Source organism: Rousettus aegyptiacus, unplaced genomic scaffold (genome assembly GCF_014176215.1).
Source record: "Rousettus aegyptiacus isolate mRouAeg1 unplaced genomic scaffold, mRouAeg1.p scaffold_m13_p_17, whole genome shotgun sequence".
In the NCBI taxonomy this organism is placed as follows: Eukaryota; Metazoa; Chordata; class Mammalia; order Chiroptera; family Pteropodidae; genus Rousettus; species Rousettus aegyptiacus.
In genome coordinates this window covers 11299859-11319615 of record NW_023416292.1, presented here as the reverse complement: position 1 = coordinate 11319615, position 19757 = coordinate 11299859, and the positions used below count along the sequence as shown (strand labels likewise).

At 32.8% G+C, this 19757-nt stretch overlaps 1 protein-coding gene across 6 annotated transcripts in view; it reads left to right on the top strand.

Annotated features, from left to right (window-relative positions):
- ODR4 (odr-4 GPCR localization factor homolog) overlaps nucleotides 1-19757 on the top strand; it is a 44654-nt gene extending 24897 nt beyond the window's left edge. For 4 of the 6 annotated variants that reach the window (XM_036234512.1, XM_036234511.1, XM_016166457.2 and 1 more), the window contains 2 exons: nucleotides 3159-3269; nucleotides 4839-6846. In XM_036234512.1, the coding sequence (XP_036090405.1) occupies nucleotides 3159-3269; nucleotides 4839-4906 (179 nt within the window). In that variant the 3' untranslated portion in view covers nucleotides 4907-6846. Of the gene's footprint in view, nucleotides 1-3158; nucleotides 3270-4838; nucleotides 6847-18938 lie in introns of those variants that run through there. The other 2 variants (XM_036234513.1, XR_004955132.1) reach the window with 2 other exon arrangements.

The following is a 19757-nucleotide window of genomic DNA, read 5'->3' as shown; positions in this document are numbered from 1 at the left end:
CATCAGTTTGACTCAGACTTTTATAAAAATTCAAAAAAATATATTAGATGTATAATTTTACCAAAATAGTATTTTAGCTGAGTCCAGGTCTACCACTTATAGCTGTGTAACCTTAAATCTTAAATAAGTCCTCTATTAACTCCAAATTCTCTTTGGGTTGATATGAAAATTTAGTAAAAAAATCTTAGGGAAAATTCATTGTAAACAGAGATACTTAAATGCAGTGTGATATTAACTAGCATTAAGACTAAAGTTATGACTCCTGAATTATGATGAAAAACATTTACTTGACTGTTATTTAATTACTTCTCTTCTATAATACAGTTGCCAAGTAGTTGCTATGTTTAAAATGCATGTTTTGCAAGTATGTATCTTAAAATAACATACTTCTAAATGACTTAATAAGGGATAGAGAACAATTTGTTTGTCAAAATGACTCACTTAAGATGAGGGATAACTGTGGCTTTAAAATTTCTTAGATCTACTAGTCATCTCCTAGTAGATATTAACTTAATAATTTAGATGTACTTTACCATAATATTGACTGAAAATTTGAAGACACACCTTTAAAATCTGATGAAACTCATCTTTATGAATTCTATCTTGATATCTAAGCTGAAATTAATTTTTGTTATTTGGTTAAACATTGATAATTTATTTTAAAAAATAATACAGGAGATGGATTTTTATAGTTAAGTCACTATAGTGAAACCTCATTAATTTAGGAATTAGGAATGGGGGAAAAGATAACTAATCGAAGAGTTCACATCCCAACATTTCTTTTTGAGCTTCAAAATAGTCCTGCCTACCTATCAATAGCTTGGAATGAAAATGAACACATCTACCACTTAGCATGTATCCATCATGGCCCTTGTTTTCTCTTTCGATGCTAGTTGCTCAAGAAGATTGCTTTCTTACATGATTAATTAGGGATTTTTCTGAAGTTAAAATTACTTGATTTTAAGGAATGGTTAAGGTCTAATTTCCTATTGAATCATGTTACTTGCATTTGAATTTCAGATAACATTAAAGTATTGGTAAAATAAACTGTCTGAGAGTTGAATTAAAAGCCTACAAACCCCACCAAAAACAAATACAAATAAATTGTTATGACAAGGCCTTATTCATTCTTGAAAAATGCCCTGCCACAATAAAATTATTTTGAATTTGTGTCAAATCACAGGATTTTATGTGACAGATTTAAAGAAATAGAGTAATGAAATGGGATGTCTTTTTTTTTATAAAAGTTAATTATTTATGCAGAGGATTTGACCCACTAGAGCATGATTTTTACATATAACAGATCAATATTAAATGTGTAAGTAATACATCATCATAAATAAAACTTTTTTTGTGTTCTTTATATACAAGTACTCAAGTAAAAAAAAATCCTGTAGCAAATAGGTATAATTTATGCTCATCCATTATTTTTGTTTATTTGTTATATGATAAAAGAATTTTAGTGACCCAAAGGAAAAACTTCTTAGCAGTGACATTTGCTAATAGAAAAACCAAAGGTGTGCATGCATGCGCATATGTGAATGTGAATGAAGTTATATACTGTCCATTCAACTTTTAGACCTAGAGACAAAGTTAGGAGCTAGTAAACTAATGCAGGCTAATGATGCTGATAGGCTAAAACTAAGGTGTTATGGTGTTATAGCCATTAAGAAAACTAGAAGCTATGGAAATATAGGAGATAGAATAGTTCTAGAGCTGGTTCATAATAAGAATTTGTGACTAATTTGATATGGGGGTAGAAAAAAAGAGAAGAGTGTTTTGTATGTGTTTGTTTTTAAAGTACTTTAGTTATTTGCTTGAAGAGGTTAAAAAAGAATGGTGATTCCCCGATTCTCATGAGATAATTAATTGGAATTATTTCCAAAAATGACAGCAAAGTTTTTTCTTTGTGGAAATTGATATGAAGTAGGCAGTTATTTTCCTTTTCTTTCATCCATTTTAGTATCATAAATACATCTATTTCAATAAGTTTATGTGTCATCCTTGTGAGTCTGTGCTAGTATATTGTGATACACACACGTCTATCAGGATATTTTAAATATGAAGCAACAGGCTATTTTACTTTGAATTTAAGCAGTAGTATTTACTATCTCTCACTCTGGGGTTCTCTTCTCTTTTTTTTGTAAATAAAGGGAACATCATGAAGTAATTGCTTTCAAACGCAGTTCCCTAGAGTTCTGTAGAATAGCACTTCACTGCCACCTCTGAGAGGGTGAAGGACGTCTGCCTCCAGGAGCCCTCCATCCTGGTCAACCGGAGTAATCCCACTTGCGTCTTTTTCGCATACTAGAATTTTCTGTCAGACTCTTTAGCACAAGGAATCTCGAAGGCTATTTCAGTTTGTTTTCAATTGGTATTAAGTAAATTCAGCCAGGCCAACCTATGTAAATTATTGTCAGCATAATGTAAGAAAGAGAACTTATATTTGAATTATTAATCTGTCGCCCATGACCCTCAAATGTGCACTTAACTTCCCAGGTTTTATTTTCCATCTGTAAAATGAGATAATGTGCTTGCCTTACTTAACATTGAGTTGTTTTAAGGTCAAATTTGTGATCATATTTTGCTTGTATATTTCAAATTTCAGGTTAGATCAAGAACCAGCAAACTTTTTCTGTATGGGGCCAAATAGTTAATATTTTAGGCTTCATTGGGCATATAAGGTCATTTGCTGCAAGTTTGGCCCATAGGCTGCAATTTTCTGATCCATGATTTTAGTAATATCTAGTTATTTCAAATTATTAATTGCCACAACGACCAGTAAAAATGATATGTTAATCCCAATTAAAAGTTACCCTGCTCCTATCTAGTTTGATATTTGGGACCAGTTTATCTCTACTGTACAGTAAAAAAAAAAAATTATAACTTGTGGGAGTCGTTCAGAACTGGCTTTGTGGCTCTCTGGTGTTGGTTGATGATAAAAAGCACAAAGTATTTTTAAAATTATGTCAGTGTCACATATATTGCAGAGAATTGCATTCACCTACATTTGATAATGAGAAATTCAACATGTTTTTGAAAAGTTGGATTGAAAATGGAGCTCATTGTCTATATTCTTCATAATGTTTTTTAAAGCTTTTTTAAAATAGTAATTATTCTCATTTTATTTAGCATTTATTATTATTATCCTCTTGCAGTTTATGTGAATTCTCCTATGAATACTGAAGCTACATTGGACAACACAGATGATGAACAACCAAAACAACCAATTAAAACGACAATATTATTGAAAATACAGCAAAACACAGGTATTTTATTTCTTTTATAACATTGAAAATATGTATTTTGGATTTATTACTTTCATTACTTTATTTTATTTAATTTATTTTTTATTTTTATTTTATTTTATTTTTTATTTATTTTATATTTTATTTATTTTATATTTTATTTATTTTTTTAATTTTTAATTTATTTAATTTAATTTATTTTTATTTTTTTATTTATTTTATTTTTTTATTTTATTTTATTATTTATTTTTTTTAATTTTTTAATTTTTATTTTATTTTTTTATTTTTATTTTTTATTTATTTTATTTTTATTTTATTTTATTTTTTATTTTATTTTATTTTTTAATTTTAATTTTATTTTATTTTATTTTTTAATTTATTTTATTTTATTTTTTAATTTTTATTTTATTTTTATTTATTTTTATTTTTTATTTTATTTATTTTATTTTATTTATTTTATTTCATTTCATTTCATTTCATTTATTTTATTTTATTTTATTTTTTATTTTATTTTATTATTTTAGTTAAAACTTCTAGCTTAGTGTTTATTGAGGATTATGGAAAGTGCCAGACCTTGAACATAGAAAGATTTACAAGCAATGCATTATCCAAATGCTCTCAAAAATCACATTTCCTATTAATTTATTTGGTATTTTCAGAAGAAATGATATGAAGTTTTGGAAGTCAATTAATATAGTAGGGCCAGTGTTTTCCAAACTGGTGTTCTCAGGATTGCTTATGCAGATTTTGACGTATGTCCTGTGAAAAAAGCCAAATTCAAGTCAGGAAATTTATAATGCACTTTAGTGTTTTGAAAGCTCCAAGATACTGTGCCAGTCACTTTTACAGTTTTCAGACTTATTGATCAAAAAACATGTATACCACTGTTTAGCGTAATGCCAATTTGAGAAATGCTTTTATAAGCATTAAGATTTTTGACTGAGAGCCAGACGTTTTAGTTGTGTTTCTTGTCACTTGAGAGAGAGAGAAAGAGAAAGAGAGAGAGTGTTCTACTCTGGTCATCTTTTTGTTTTAATTTAACAATCATCATGAGGAGAAAAATGAGTTCCAACCAAGACTTACTAATTCGATTTTATAATGGTGGAATCCGAGTTTCTGTAGTTTTTAATAGTTATACGAATGACTTTGGATTTTAATGTTCGAAAACCACCCTGTACATTGGAGCTGTCTTTTGGTTTAAGCTAAGTAGCCTAAGACAGCTGGAATGTCAATATAAATATTTATAGAAGCCTTTTAAAGTACGTGTTGGTTTTTCTCTTAGATACGTGTGAATGCATATGTGTGCAAGAGAGACCTGTTTTTTTTTTTTTTTAATTTAAGATTTTGCTACAGTAGTGAAGTTCTTGATTATCAGTCTAACATGTGCAATCTCTTTTTCGAATTATTGCTGTAGATTCCTTTAAGACTTTGCTGGCTTTTAGGACATGTGTATGTGTGCAAAATATATGTGTTCGGCATGTGTCTTGTTGTTTAGGCCCATCAGCTACCTACATTTCAGAGCCTAGGATCAGTTAAGCCTTTCGTTTGCTCATTCCATTTCCATTTGTTTTGTGTTTGTTTCACTTTTAGGTGTGATTGCAGCATTTGCAGTTGCAGTTCTTGCTGCCGGTCTCTCCTTTCATTACTTCAGTGATTAGGGTGAGGCCCAGAGAGCTTCCTGATCATCATCAGAGAACACTGACTGACCGTCAATTATGAATATAACGATGCAAACAATCCATCTGCATTTAAGATAATAGCAGCCATTATGCCTATTCGTAGGTGTGTTTCTGACTAAAATGAAATCACCAGCTGCCTTGTTTAGCCCTGCTTATGTTATAGGTGGCTCAGGCTTCCAAAAATAAAGTTACACATCTAGATGGAAGCCAGCATGTAACAAATCATTATGATCTATTTTTTCAAATGTTCAAAGTGATGGTTTATTTTCATAGATTTTAGTCCTCTTGATCTGGATCACATATTCATCAAGACATTGAAAAATTTGAACAGTCAGGGTTGATTGAATATCTTAGTGATAGAAAAATAAGAGAGGTTTCTACGAAGTGAGGCAACAACCTACTGGGGAAGCTCATACTGTACGACCTTTCTAATGGGCACTCAGGTCCAGAATGCCGATCGAATTCTGATCAAGGGGTAAGAAACCTTTCCAGAAAGCTTTGAATCAGTAAGGATTGCCATAAATCATGTGCTTTCTCCAGTTAGTCTATCATAACTGCTATGAAATATAAATAAGACTTTTGCTTCCAGCAGTACATTAGATGAGGTACTGCAAAACCCCTAGATCCTGAATAAAACCTACCTTTCAATGCATTAATAGGCTCAAAGAAAGTAGGGGGAATCTCTAAGAACCTTACCTCTTTTTCCTTCCCCACAAAAGTGAGCACATTTTGAGTTGGGCGTTGTAAAAACTGTATTAAGCGCACAGATTGACTGTGGTTGCCCAGATGGGAGATACCAATTGTAGTACTGCTGTGTGCGGTTTGCCTCAGACCAGAATGAAGGAGATAAATCTTTGAGGTGCTACCCTGGCCAGAACAGCTGGAGTGGCCCTCAGTTTATAGTACCCCATAGCTCCTGGCAGAAGCAAGACAGAGGCCCAAGATTCTTATAGAGTAAGATGACACAGTATTACCTCATGACTAGAAATCACCAGGTACAAGTTGAAACCAGCTAGCATGAGAAAGAACAGACTTTGAATTAAATTCCCCAAGGTCTCATCACCAATGTACATGAAGGATGGGACCACAGGCAAATCTAAAAAAGAAACAAATGGAACTACTAGAAGTAAGACGTTTGTTACTTGAAATTAAAAAAAAAAAAAAATACATAAAAACCTCACATGTTGAATATCGTATTAGGACTCAGCTGAAGATACAGTGAATAAACTGGAAGATAGATCTAAAGAAATGACCCAGTACACAGCAAGGAGAAATGAGGTACTGGAAAATATAAATATTAAAGAAAAGTTAAGAGGTACAGGTACTTCTGAAGACTAGAAGTACTAGGAGGGACTAAGGATGGAGGAGTGGCAATATATGAAGAGTTAACAGAATTTCCCACATTTGTTGGAAAAACATGAATTCATAAGTTCAGGAAGCATAATATATCCCATACATATATAGATGAAATTCATGCCTAAACCCAATGTGCTGTAACTACAAAATACCAAACACAAGATTTTAAAAGCAAAGAGCAGAAAATATCATCAATGAAGTCAAGACAATCATATACTCAATAGAGTTCTTAAAGCAACACCGTACCCAAAAGTTGGTAAAATAATGCCTTTGGAATTCTGAGAAAAAGTATCAGCTTAGAACTTCTACTAAGCAAAACTGAAATAAAGACATGTTCAAATGAAAAAACAGATTTTTACCGTCAATGGGACTTTATTAAAGAAACTGCAAAAGAATAATGTTCAAGAAGAAAATTCCAAAGGATGATCTGAAATGGAAAAACTAGAGAAAATAAATGATGAACATGTAAATCAAAAGTGTATATAAAACAATCATAATGAAAGAAGTGTTTATAAGAAAAGTTGTAAATAAGTAAAACCAAATAAACATTTTTGCAACATTAATGTGGACTTTTAAAATAGAATATAATGAAAAACTGGAAAATTGCTTATAAGACGGGAGGATGGTGGGTAAAGTGTTCTGACATGCTTTTATTATTCTGAAAATGGATTAATACATTGTTTAACTTTAAAATTATGTTAAATGATGTATAGTAAAATTTCAGGTGTAACTGCTAAAAAATAGGTATGGGATGAATTATTCCAAAGGAAAACAAGTTTAAAATATGGAATGGGAAGTCAATAACAATACAAAAAAGGGAAGAAATTATAGGTGGGAGGAGGGACAAAATTAGATAATAGCATGAATTCAAATCATAATTAAATATGAATAGATTAAAACAAGTTAACAGATTTTTAAATCCAGCTATAGGCAAATAGCAAAAGAAAACGATTATAGCTTTAGTGATATTGAATCAAAATTACATTATGTTATATTAAAAATGAAGAAGGCTACTAAATGGCAAAAAGATCAATTCATTACTAATATATAACAATATAAAGTTTGTATATACTTTATAAAATGACCTAAAATGTATGAACTATAGGGCTAAACCAACAAATTGAATAACAGATTTCAACAGTTCTCAATTATTGATAAATCAGGCAGACCATAAAAATGAGCAAAACATTTGAATAATTAATGATCTGATGGACATATTTAGAATAATCAACTATTAGAGAACATTCTTGTTAATCATTGTATATTAGCAAAAATTGACCATATACTAGTATGAAGTCAATAAATTTCAGAAAAAATAATATTAAGTGGATAATCAGAAATAAGTCAATAACAAAGGTTAATTTTTAAAATACATTTACAAGTTTAATAAAACTTTATAGGTGAAAGAAGAAAGCATATTTAGAACCCTATTGTAAGTATGACATTCGGAAAATTGGATGATGCAGCAGGAACATCACCTTGAGGGACATGGTTTTAAATGCTTAAATTCAGGGGGAAAAAAGCTAAATGTCTAACTTAGGAAAAGAACAACAGACTGAATGATGTAGAAGCAAGAAGATAAAGACAAAGGAAGAAATGAATGAATTAGAAAAAGATACAGAATCAATGCCAAAGTTGTTTTCATGACAAAATTGGCATAATTGAACAAGAAGAAAATATACGTAAACAACATAAAGATTGAAAATGGAGTTCTAACCCATAGATACAGCAGAGATGAAAGTGTTAAGAGACTTCGAGGAATATCTTAATATATTTGAAAACTTAGACAAAATAGACCATGGTCTAGAAAAATGCAATTTCTTTAAGTTGGAACAAGAAGGAAAAAAAGCTAGATAGACATCTAATAGTTTGAATAGTAAATGGTAGTTAAAATTTTTTTGACCAAGAAAATGTTTAGCTCACACTTATAGATATTTTTCTCCTTTTTCAGGAACTATATTATTTGAACATTTTCTGCAGAGTCTTCCAAATAGTAGATAATGAGGGAATACTCTTCATCTCATTTTATGAGGCCAGTATAACTTTTATTGTACTAGAAACACATTAAGTAGGAGAAAAAATTACAAATTAATGGCACTTATTAACACAGATGTGAAAGTCAAAAGTACTATTAAACAATTTAACATATATAAAAAGAGGTAATGAATGTATACTGATTAAGTTGTATGCATTAAAAATCAGGAATACAACAAGGATGCCTGTTTTCTATTCATCGTCCTGTAGGAAAATGAGCAAAAGACAAACCAGATATTTTAAGATGTGATTGAACATGTGAAAAGATGTTTAATCTCGTGAGCGATTGACTAAGACCCCAATGAAAATCATTTTATATTCAGTAGATTAAAAAATTGAGAAATATGACGATACCAATAATGATGTGCATCAAGAATACATCTTTGTAAACTGATATTCTGGAAAGCAAATTGGCATTTTCTTGTAAGGTTAAGCATTCATCTACTTTTTAATACCTAGCCATTCTGTGCATATACCCTAGAGAAACGCTTGCATATGTGCACAGCAGTACACATGGGAATGTACATGGCAGCAATGTTTGTAGCCACCCAAATGTCCATTGACCAGAGAATAAAAAATAAAATGTAGGTTTTGTAACGGTATTTAGCAGGTAAAACGACCTGAGAAATAAAATGATAATTGTCAGGAACCCACATTCAGCACAGTAGTTTTTATAAAGCTTTAAAACAAGCAAATCTAAACTGTTAAGTGATGTATATAGAAATACATATATTTGTGATAAAACATTTCTTATGTGAAAGTGATATAGCAGAAATTCAAGATCGTGGTTACCATTTCAGGGTGGGAGTGATGGCGGGACAGGAAGGCAAGAAGGGGCAAATGAATAGATGACATGATATTGGCGATGTTTTCTTGAGCGGAAAGGGGTTTCTTGATGTTAATTGTATTTACTAAATGGCATTAATATATTGTTTGTTGTCTACTACTAACAAACCACCCCCAAATTTAATTGGCTTAAAACGACCATTTCATTTTTTCCACAATTCTGAGTTGATAAGGATCAGTGAAATGGTTCAACTCTCCAGTTTTCTAGAAGCTAGATTGAGCTTGAAACATCCAATACAGCCTATTCACACGAACGGCAATCGATCCTGGCTGCCTGCTGGGAACTTGGCTGACTCCTCATTTATCGTCTACATGACCTCTCCAGATGGCTTGGTTTTCTTCCTATCATGATGGCGGGATCCAAGAAGTAAAATCTAAAGTAGAGAAATGTAGAAACCGAATCTTCTTGAGGTTCTGGCATGGAAGTCTTAACACGTCATTTCCATTACATTGTGTTTGTCAAAGTAATTTGCAGGACCAGCCTGGATTAAAAGGAAGGGGAAAAGAACCTTTACCTCTCAATGGACATGCAGGTATAAAAAAAGTGCAAGATTAGTTAATATATCCTCTGCCCATAATAATATATGTTCCTGACCTGTGGGAAATGCATTCACTACCTCCCAAAACCTTAAAATCTCATCTTAATAATTTAATATATCACCGAATCAAGGCTCAGGGCCCATCAACTTGTCATGTAAATCAGTATCAAGTACCTATGCGCCACCTTTACTGCGGTTCCTCTCGATCTGAAGATACATGAACTAAAGAAACAATTTTCTTGCCTGTACTAATCTACTATTCAATGGCAATAAACACTCTTGCTCAAAAAAGGGGGGAAATGAGAGGTACAAAGCAGTGAATTATTCAGAGTTGTCCATGGCAACTCTGAACTCCAGTTGGGCGCATGTCTCTAATTTATGATTCTAGAAGCAGGGAATATATGCTGATTAAGGCCGACTTTTTCTCCCTGAGAGTGGTTCTCAGCTTTTGCTTCTCCCCTACAAAATTTTGACTCTTTCCAGGTCATCCCTTATTATGAGAAATGGCCTATGTTGGAAGCTGAGCAGGTTTCTCAACCTGCTTCCTAATTTTTGAAGATTGAAGACCCAGAATCCTCTTTTTACTTTGAACTGTCCCTCCCTTTTAGACTAAATTTATAGAATTCCTTTAAAAATATTGTATATTTCTTATAACTCAAATTATAATCCACTCCATTAGACAAAAGGCACAACTACGAATCCATTCAACACAGACCTCTCTTTACTTTGACCTGAGAGGGAGCTAAAGGACAATGCCCTTAAGAATCTTAGATACCCATTGTCTAGCTAGGTAGACTACAATGTGCGCTTATAAGATTCTGAGAAGTCTTTATGCCTAGTTCAGAGGTCTTTGAGGCACTGGCTTAAATACATGTGGAATTTTAAAGATTAGCACAGCCATACCCCTGATCCTAACATCCCGGTGCTATGTTTTACTAGTAATTCCCTGGATTTGACTTGCCACGAGGTCATTTTCTCCTGGAGGATCTCTTGCTGGATGGAAAAGGTGTTTGGGGCTCTTTTTATTTCCTATAAATTTTGCTCCAAAAAAGAACAATTTCTTATTTAGTTCCTCTCTCTCTTCTCATATTTGATCATAGCCAGCTAGAAGTCATTGGCGTTTTCAATATTCTGCCTGAAAATCTTGGCCAAATGCATACGTTTATTAGATTACTTTTCTCCTTTAGCAATTTACATAAGCTTATTGGTTCTACCTTTCACATTACTGCAGGTGAAAGTGTTGCCTTTTATAATAAGAATCGTCTTTCCATAACAATTTCCTCATTGTTCTTTAGACATCAGTTTTCAGAAGGCCCTAAAGCCTTCATCTTTTGCTCAGCTTAGCTAGCTCAGCTAAAAGATTCTGTTCCACATGATGTTGGCTGGGGCTTCGAATATCTAAGGGCTATGATATCCAAGATAACTTGTTCACATGGTGGGTAGTTTATCTGTTTCTGCTCCCATGACCTTTCCATAGGGCTTAGGGATTCTCACAGCATGGTGGTTGAATTCCAAAAGGAAGAGCCCCAAGAATCAGTGTTCAAAGAAGAAGAAAGTAGAAATCGTGACCCTCTTAAGGCCTGGGCTCATGTGTCCTTGACATCCTCGTCATTCCTCTGTATTCTATTGGTCAAAGCAAAGGGAGCCAGCCTAGTTTCCATGGAAGAGGATAAAGAAGCCCATCTATCAGTGGGGGAGAAGCACATGTATACAGGGAGGGAAAGAACTGATGGCATTCAGCACTGGAGACTTGCTACACATTTGCTCTTTAGTACTTGTCAATTCTTATAAATCATAAATATATATATATATATACACATACACACACACACAGGAGGAAGGAGGAAGGAGAGACAAAGAAGTTCCCCAGGGAAATAATTACTACTATTACTCAAAAAAACATAATCCATATTTACTCTTCCCACAGTCTGCCTTTTTCTATAGCACCTCCATCTCCCGTTTTTATGTTGTGACATTTCTGCATATATATAGAATGTCTCTTTTTTTTCACTCCTACAATGATTTGTTGAAATATAAATTAGCCAAAGTACAATAAATACCTAGTAAATTGTTTCTGATTTCTGACTTTGATAAATAATTATACTGAGACTATCAAGTATTTTAATGAATGTTCACCAAAGGTGAATGAGTTCTCATACAATCGAGAACCTACTAAAAGGTAAATTAATACGTTAATAAGTTCTGATTTATTAAGGACGAGAGATAAATGGAGTTAGAACCATGACAAATGTTTGTCTCTCCTTTTGCCATTTCTAAAGTGTTTTCACATACATTATCTCATTAGATTTTTACAGCACTTGTGTTGTTCTCATTGGATTTTTACAACACTTGTGTTGTAAGCAGGACAAAGATTTGTTGAATGGGTTCAAATGTAATGGCTACAATTGAAGTACACATTAAATATTATATATTGTATCCGAGGACCACTAGTTAGGAAGAGTAGACATTTGGATATTATCTGTCTCAATAATCAGCAATAGATTATTCTTTTTTTTTCATCTTTGCAAAAATATTTTGTAAATATTTTACATACTTAACAAAATCAAAAGAAGCTAGATTTTATACTGTACTGTGGAACTTCTGAAATTCTGATCCCAAAGAGCCCTGTACAAAAGTTCTTAAAAAGAGTTAATCTTTTAGGAAAAGCTCTTTCATTGAATTTGTTCAGTTTGTTAAGGAGATCTTTTCTTTACAGAATTGTGAAGGGGACCTTAATGATAGGGATGAAGGTAGTTTAATCGCCTCTTAGATTCTATTTTCGTCAAATCCAATTTAGTTGTAGATACTCCAGATGCCTGTTCTCATGATTAAAATTCTGACTGTTAATAAGCTAAGATGCTAGACTGCAATATCTATATCTAAACAAAAATAGCAAGGTTTAAAAATATATTTCTATGCTTTCATTAGCACTTTTGAAATTTTTTTCTAGATTTTAATTATAAATGAAATAATAGCCAGTGATTATGAGAGTTGAGCTGTACCCCTACGTCTCATAATTAAGAAACAATAAAACCTTAGGAAGTCACTTAATTCCTTTGGTCTTTAGGTTGGAACAAATTTTAACAAATTAACTCATAGTATAATGCTTTACAATTTATAAAATATTTTCGTTTTTATAATGCCATTTTTAACAATTCAGAAACTGAGGTTCAGGAAAGTGGCTTGCTAACCCTAGTACCTGATGGAGCATATACATATTAAGGGTAAAGATACTAACAAAAGGGGGGTGATTGACTTAGTATATAGAACCAGGGTATGACTGTACAGAAGAAAACATGAATGTGAGATTCCTGAGAAGGTGAGAGGGGATAGTCTCTAACGCATAGGCAGCCATAGAGCAGGAACATCTGTTCTGATATAAAAGCTCAGAGAGAGAAGAAAATTGGTGCAGATGGATGCGGGTTTGAGGGTTTGATAGTGGAAAGTCTGAAGATTCTCTCCTCTGATGCCTTCAGATCTCTGTGAAGTTGGCAAGGTCATCTGCTGAGAGTAAAGAAAGAAAATAAAAATTTCAAAAAATGTCACAAAGAATGGGAGATCAAGTTGACCAAAGGGACATAGTGGGGTTGCCAGACACTGAGAAAGCCCCATTTGGAGTTAGTAATAATAAATGAATAAAATAGTGTGATTTTTTTTCCCTCTCAGCAGTCTTTGTTTTCTCATATTTAATAATAGAATAAGTAAATAGAAGTGTTTGGAGTCCTGTCTAACAAGTTGAAACAAATAAGGACTAGGAAATTTATGATATTGGCAAGAATATTATTTACACAATATCATTTAAATAATGAGCCATGAAATCTAAGCTGAATAAAAAAAGGAAGTGAAGAGAGAGAAAGAGGTGGGGTGGAAGGTAGAAGGTGTTGAGAGAGACAGATTCAGAGACAGAGACAGAATGGCAGTGATTTGTTGAATTGTGAAGATATCAATGCAGTAGAGATCTAGGAAAAATCAAAGACCTTAAATTTCGGTAGTAGTCGACAAGTAAATAAGGAGACATGATTGTGATCATAAGTAAGGATACTTAGAATAGTGATTTGGGAAGTAAGAATGCAAATGACAGCAAATGGAGTGGCTGAGGTGAAGTAGGTTATTGGAAGTTAATAGATGAGTTCAAGGAACGGAGAGTGCAGATTATGGAAAGGTGATCTGCTGAATAATGATAATACCCAACGTAGCGATAGGAGTTGAAACACAAAGGAAGGCTGTGTGAATTGAGTATCTAATTTTTGATAAATGAGGGAAAGTGACTAGAAGGTCAGTAGTTGACAATTACAGATGCAGAGGAAAAGTGATACAGACAAATAACATGAGCCTTTAAAAAAGTACGTAAGATTTTTTATAGAAGCAAGTGAGAAGATCTGGAGTAAAAGAGAGTGTCAAGAATGATATCTGGATTTTGAAAGAATGAATAATCACCACTTGGAAGCGATAAAGAGGGTAAACTGTTTTGAAGAACTTGGTTTCAGTTATGGCAAAGATGTGGGAGGAATGCTTGAAGAAAAGGTTGAAAATAAATGGAAATGTGCTGTATTTAGAGAGGAAGGAGAAGGGAAGGGGATGGAGGTGATGGTGTAATAAAATATTATGGCGCATGACAAGTTGGGAGTGGGCAGGTAGTGGTGAATGAGAAGAGGTGGGGGAGCTATCGCTTTGGATGAATGCAAGGTTAAGAATCATGGCAGACTCAATCTCCGTTTTTGAGAAGGCTGGATTTCAAATGCAATGACCAAAGGACTTGGCTCACTCAACCTTAGTGAATAGTTATTACTCCTGCAATAAATTTTAGCATCGGCACCTATATGGCTTGGAGGGCTCAGGTAGTGATGCCAGCAACTAAAGACATCAAGGCTAGGGTAGGAGCATAATCTTTATGAACTTCATATACTCAGCTTTATATTCCAGGGATAAATCCAACTTGGTCATGTTTTATCTTTTGCATATACTATTGGATTCAATTTGCTAATATTTTATTTAGAATTTTTGCATCAATACAAATAAGTGACATTAGGCTGTGATTTCCCTTTTTCTTTTACTGTCCTTTTCTAGTATGGGTGTAAAGATTAGACTAATTTAATCAAATGAGGTGATTTTTCTCTTTCTGTTCTCTGGAAAAACCTATATAAAATGAACTGTTTCTTATCGGCTTGATAGAATTAACATGTAAATGCCTCTGGAACTTATATTTTTTGATGCTAATATTTTTCAGATATTTTCCTAGTTTCTTTGCTTGTTACAGGATTATTCAGACTTTTTATGCTTCTTAAGTAAATTCTGGTTAAGTTATGTTTTTCTAGAAATTTTTCCATTTTGTCTGTTTTCAAATTTGTTGGCATTTAAGTTGTTCATATGTTTTACATCCTTTTAATCTCATCTATCTTATATATGTTTTAAAAGAATTCCTAATGTTATTTATTTATGTTTTCCCCTTACACCAATCTGGCAGATATTTCTCTAGTCTCTTAGTTTTGGCTTTTTAGATTCTGTCTGTAGATAGAATTTATATTTCATTGATTTGTACTCATATTTGTTTTCTCATTTTTCTATTTCATTGGTTTACCTTATTTTTTTTAACTTAAGTTAGACACTCAGGTCATTTATTTTTTTTCTTCTTTTGTTATTTATATTTTTACGAATAAAATTGTTCCTGATATAGATTTATTGCTCTATCCCAAAAGTTTTGATATATATATTTTTTATTATTTTTCAGTTTTAATAACTTTGAATTTCCAGTATAATTTTATTCCTGACATAAGAGTTATTTAGTAGTGTATGTATACATTTTTCACTAGTCACAAATTAACATATATTATTAATTTCTACTTAATTGCTTTGTAGTCCTAAAATGTAATCTGTCTTCTAGTATGTACTCTGTTGTTTTCTAGTATGCTCCTTATTAATTTTTGAAAATCTACTTTGTGTGCTAGAGGGGGAAAAATGGTTAGTTCACTTATTGGTTCCAGGGTTTTATATATGTGCCTTAGAACAAGCTTGTTAATTATGTGGTTAATATCTACATTGATACTAATTTTTGTTACTTGATCTTTTAAGGATTGAAAGAACTGTACTGAAGTCTCTGATGATGGAATAGTCACTTCCTGTATTCTACCAATTTGTACTTCGTATACTCTATGACATTTTATTAGGCATATTTAAGTTTAAAATGGATAAATCTTGCTGTTGAAATGTACCATTTTATTATTATGGAATGATCATTTCTATATCCAATAAGGATGTTTCTCTTTAAGCTCATTTGTTTGGTATTAATTTAGTGACACTTACTTTAAAAAATTATTTGCATGTTATAGTTTTTTCTTCATTTTACTTCCAACTTTTCTATCTCTGCATGCTTTAGTTGTATCTTATTTAAACAGCAAGTATTGGGGGGTTTAAGTCTAATTTGACATTATGTGCCTTTTAACTAATGAGTTTAAATCATTTGTGTTTCTTTTTTATTATTGTTACTTTTGGAACTATTTCTACTTAAAATTTTCACTGTGAAACTGAGAAGAACGGTAAAATAACTAGTTTCAAATGGATATCAATTTACTCCTGTTCCACCTTAGGAAAAGTCAAGTGAAGGTTTAAAAGTTCTCCCCCATTTCTTCACCAAAACAGAAGAAACAATAAAATACAATTAAAGGTCACATTCATCCTTAAATGCTCAAAGTTGGGAAAATAACGGACAAAAATGGCACCTGTATTGATTTTTGATAAAAGGTAAATGTAGTATACAGTCATGGTCTTATGCTTCTAAACTCTGTGAGACTTGTGTGCTTTATTACATGAGTCTCTGTAATTGAAGTTACCTAGTAGTTTAGTTTCATGTGTGATTATCATTGCCTGCTAAAAATGTGTTAATTTGTTAGAAGAAGAACCCCGTGGGGGAGATAATTATGTGTTGTCAGCGATCACTAAATGTCAACCTTTAAAAATGAATTATCGTTGAGATATCACCTCACACATGTTAGAATGGCTATCATCAATGAGTCAAAGAACAAGGGTCAGAGAGGATGTGGAGAAAAGGGAACTCTCATACACTGTTGGTGGGATCGCGTATTGGTACAGCCGCTACGGAAAACAGTCTGGAGGTTTCTCAAAAAAATTAAAAATGGATACACCTTTTCACCCAGCAATTGAACTTCTGGGTATTTATCCAAAGATCTATGCAGCACTGTGTTCATGTCAGCACAATTTACAATAGCCAAGATATGGAAGCAACCTAAATGCCCATCAACAGATGATTGGATAAAGAAGTTACGGTTCATATATACAATGGAATATTACTCAACCATTAAAAAAAAGAAATCCTACCATTTGCAATGACATGGATGGACCTAGAGGTTATTACTCTGAGTGAAATAAGTCAGAGAAAGACAAATACGATGTGATTTCACTTATATGCAGAATTTAAGGAACAAAAAGAACAAACTAATCAAAAAAAGATTCACAAATAGAGAGGACGATCTGGTGACAGCCAGAGGGGATGGCGTTGGGGGCTTAGACAATGGGGTGAAGGGTTAAAGAAGTACAAATTAGTAGTTGATAGATAGTCATAGGGATGGGGAGCATGGCATAGGAAATGCAGATAGCATCAATGCAATGGCTAGGTGGAGAGCCAGAGGAGAGAAAGAGCAATTAGAGGGATCATTTTATAAACTATATCGATCTCTAACCAATGTACTGTATACTTGAAACTAATAATAAAATTAAGATCAATTATTGTTTCTGAGATAGCATGATTAAATCAAGCTAGTATGTGTTAAGGGATTGGGGGTGGGGAGCAGATGCACTGAGGAATAACATTGTCTAGGATGAAACCACCTGGGTTCATGAAAACTAATTTTGAGAAGCATTGTTTTGTATACTGTTGCAAACAAACAAACAAACCCTAAAAGATAATGCTTGTTATAGATAACATTTAAAGTGTTCCTTAAATGCTATTGCCCAAATGAGGAAAATCCATAATTGAAAACTGAGATTACTGCACACTTAGTCTTGCTCTTTCTGCCAAGACCATGGCCAATGCATTAGTTGTTGGAATTGCAGGAGTTATTGAAACTTTATCTGGATGCTAGATAACTCTGTGTGTGTGTGTGTGTGTGTGTGTGTGTGTGTGTGTGTTTTCCTGCAGAATTGACATATGGACCAGAAATGTACTAAAACATGTCTTCTAATTTTAGAGAATCCCCAATTTTTTTTTTATTGTAAATATATTCTTTGTGTTGGTGAATGCTAGGTAAGGACTGTGAAATAGTCTGAAGAGCACAGGCAGTAGGATTGGGAGGCCCAAGGTTAAGCTCAAACTCCATATCTTACTAGCTGTATAAACCTAGACAAGTCAATTAACCATAAACACTTTGATTTCTCCATCCGCTGTTAATTAAATTAACTAGACTGGGAAGGGAAGAGAATCTTTTCACAATGTATACATATATCAAATTATCACATGGTACACATTAGAAGTCTTAGAATTTTATTTGTCAATGATACCTCAATAGAGCTGAAAACTTTTTTTCCATCCTTGAATAGGCAATTTTAAAATCATTGCTTTGCTACCTCAATTATGAGAATAAAATGAGATAGTGTATGTGAAATTGTTATATATTATAGCATACTATAAGATTGTTAGCTATGTTATTTGGGGTCTCCAAAGCCACTGTTTCGCGATATGGATGACATTGCCTTCACATGAATTCTTTAGTAATCAAGACTTACATAGTGCTTTGGTTTTACATATGTTCCAGGAATTTAAGATTTAACTTGTTTATGAAGTGTTTTATTTTTATAACAGGATATACAAACAGCTGCCATGACAAATGTACTTGTTCTTAAATAACTTTTCAAAATTTCTTATTAGAAGCACTAATGTTATTGAAACAAATTTATTTGCTATAAAAACAATAACTTTTGTCATAAAACCTATATATCATTATCTAAATTTATGTCAATACCATAGTAGTCTTTATAATCTTTTCAGGTTTTAAACTTTCAATTAGAGATCAAACTCTTGAAAATTGATTAGTGAAAGATTGCTGTTAAGGTTATGTTCTTTTGAAAGAATGTATTTTTCTAGTAATAGGAGGTTCATTTTTTCTGTACACAGCCACTTCACTTCACAAGTCATAGGTTATCAAGAAGAACGTCTATATCCCCAAGAGTTTCTGAGTACATGTCAAGAATCTTTACAATTCTACTTCTTTTTCTTTGTTTCACAGATGTTCCAAGAAGGCTTTTAGGCAGCCTTGGGATTTCTTTATAAACCCACAATTCGTTGTGGGTCATTGTGTCAATGTGAAGACTGGAAGTCATGGAGCCCAGTTAGGAAATCATTGCAGCAGTCCAGTTAAGGAACGATGAGTGATTAAATTTTCATCAAAATGGAACTCAAGAGACAGAGCTATATATGTTATATGTAAAGGTAAGTGGTTCTTGACTGGGAGTGATTTTGCCTCCCAGGGGAAACTTGGCAATGTCTGGACATAATTTTGTTTTTCACAATTAGGAGAGGGATTGGCATCTAGAGGGTAGAGACTGGAGATACTGCTAATGTACAGGGTAACTCCCATAATGAAGAATTATCTGACCCAAAATACCAATAGTGACAAGGTTCAGAAGCTTTAATATAGGTGGTACCTGAAGTCATCAGAGTGAATAACAGAATACATAGGGGCTAGGAAACTAATTCAAGAAAACATCAGTATATAAGGACCATGCCAAGGAAGAAGGACCAAAAGATAAGCCTGAGAAAGGATGGTTTCAGAAGCATGGAAGAATCTGAAGAGTAGTATGAAAACCAAATGAGGAAAGGATTTCAATCTGAGAGTGTTTATCAGCACTCGATAGAGCCAAACATCAGTAAGATGAGGGCTGTAGAGTCTAATGGGTTCGGTGTGTTCCCTTTCAAAATTGTAAATCCCTTAAGAAGGAATGACTATATCTTACCCATTTTCGTAGCTCCCCTCTATTATCTAACATAATTTCTTGTATGTATTAGACCTTCAAATATTTGTAGACTATTTGGAAAAGAGAACAAA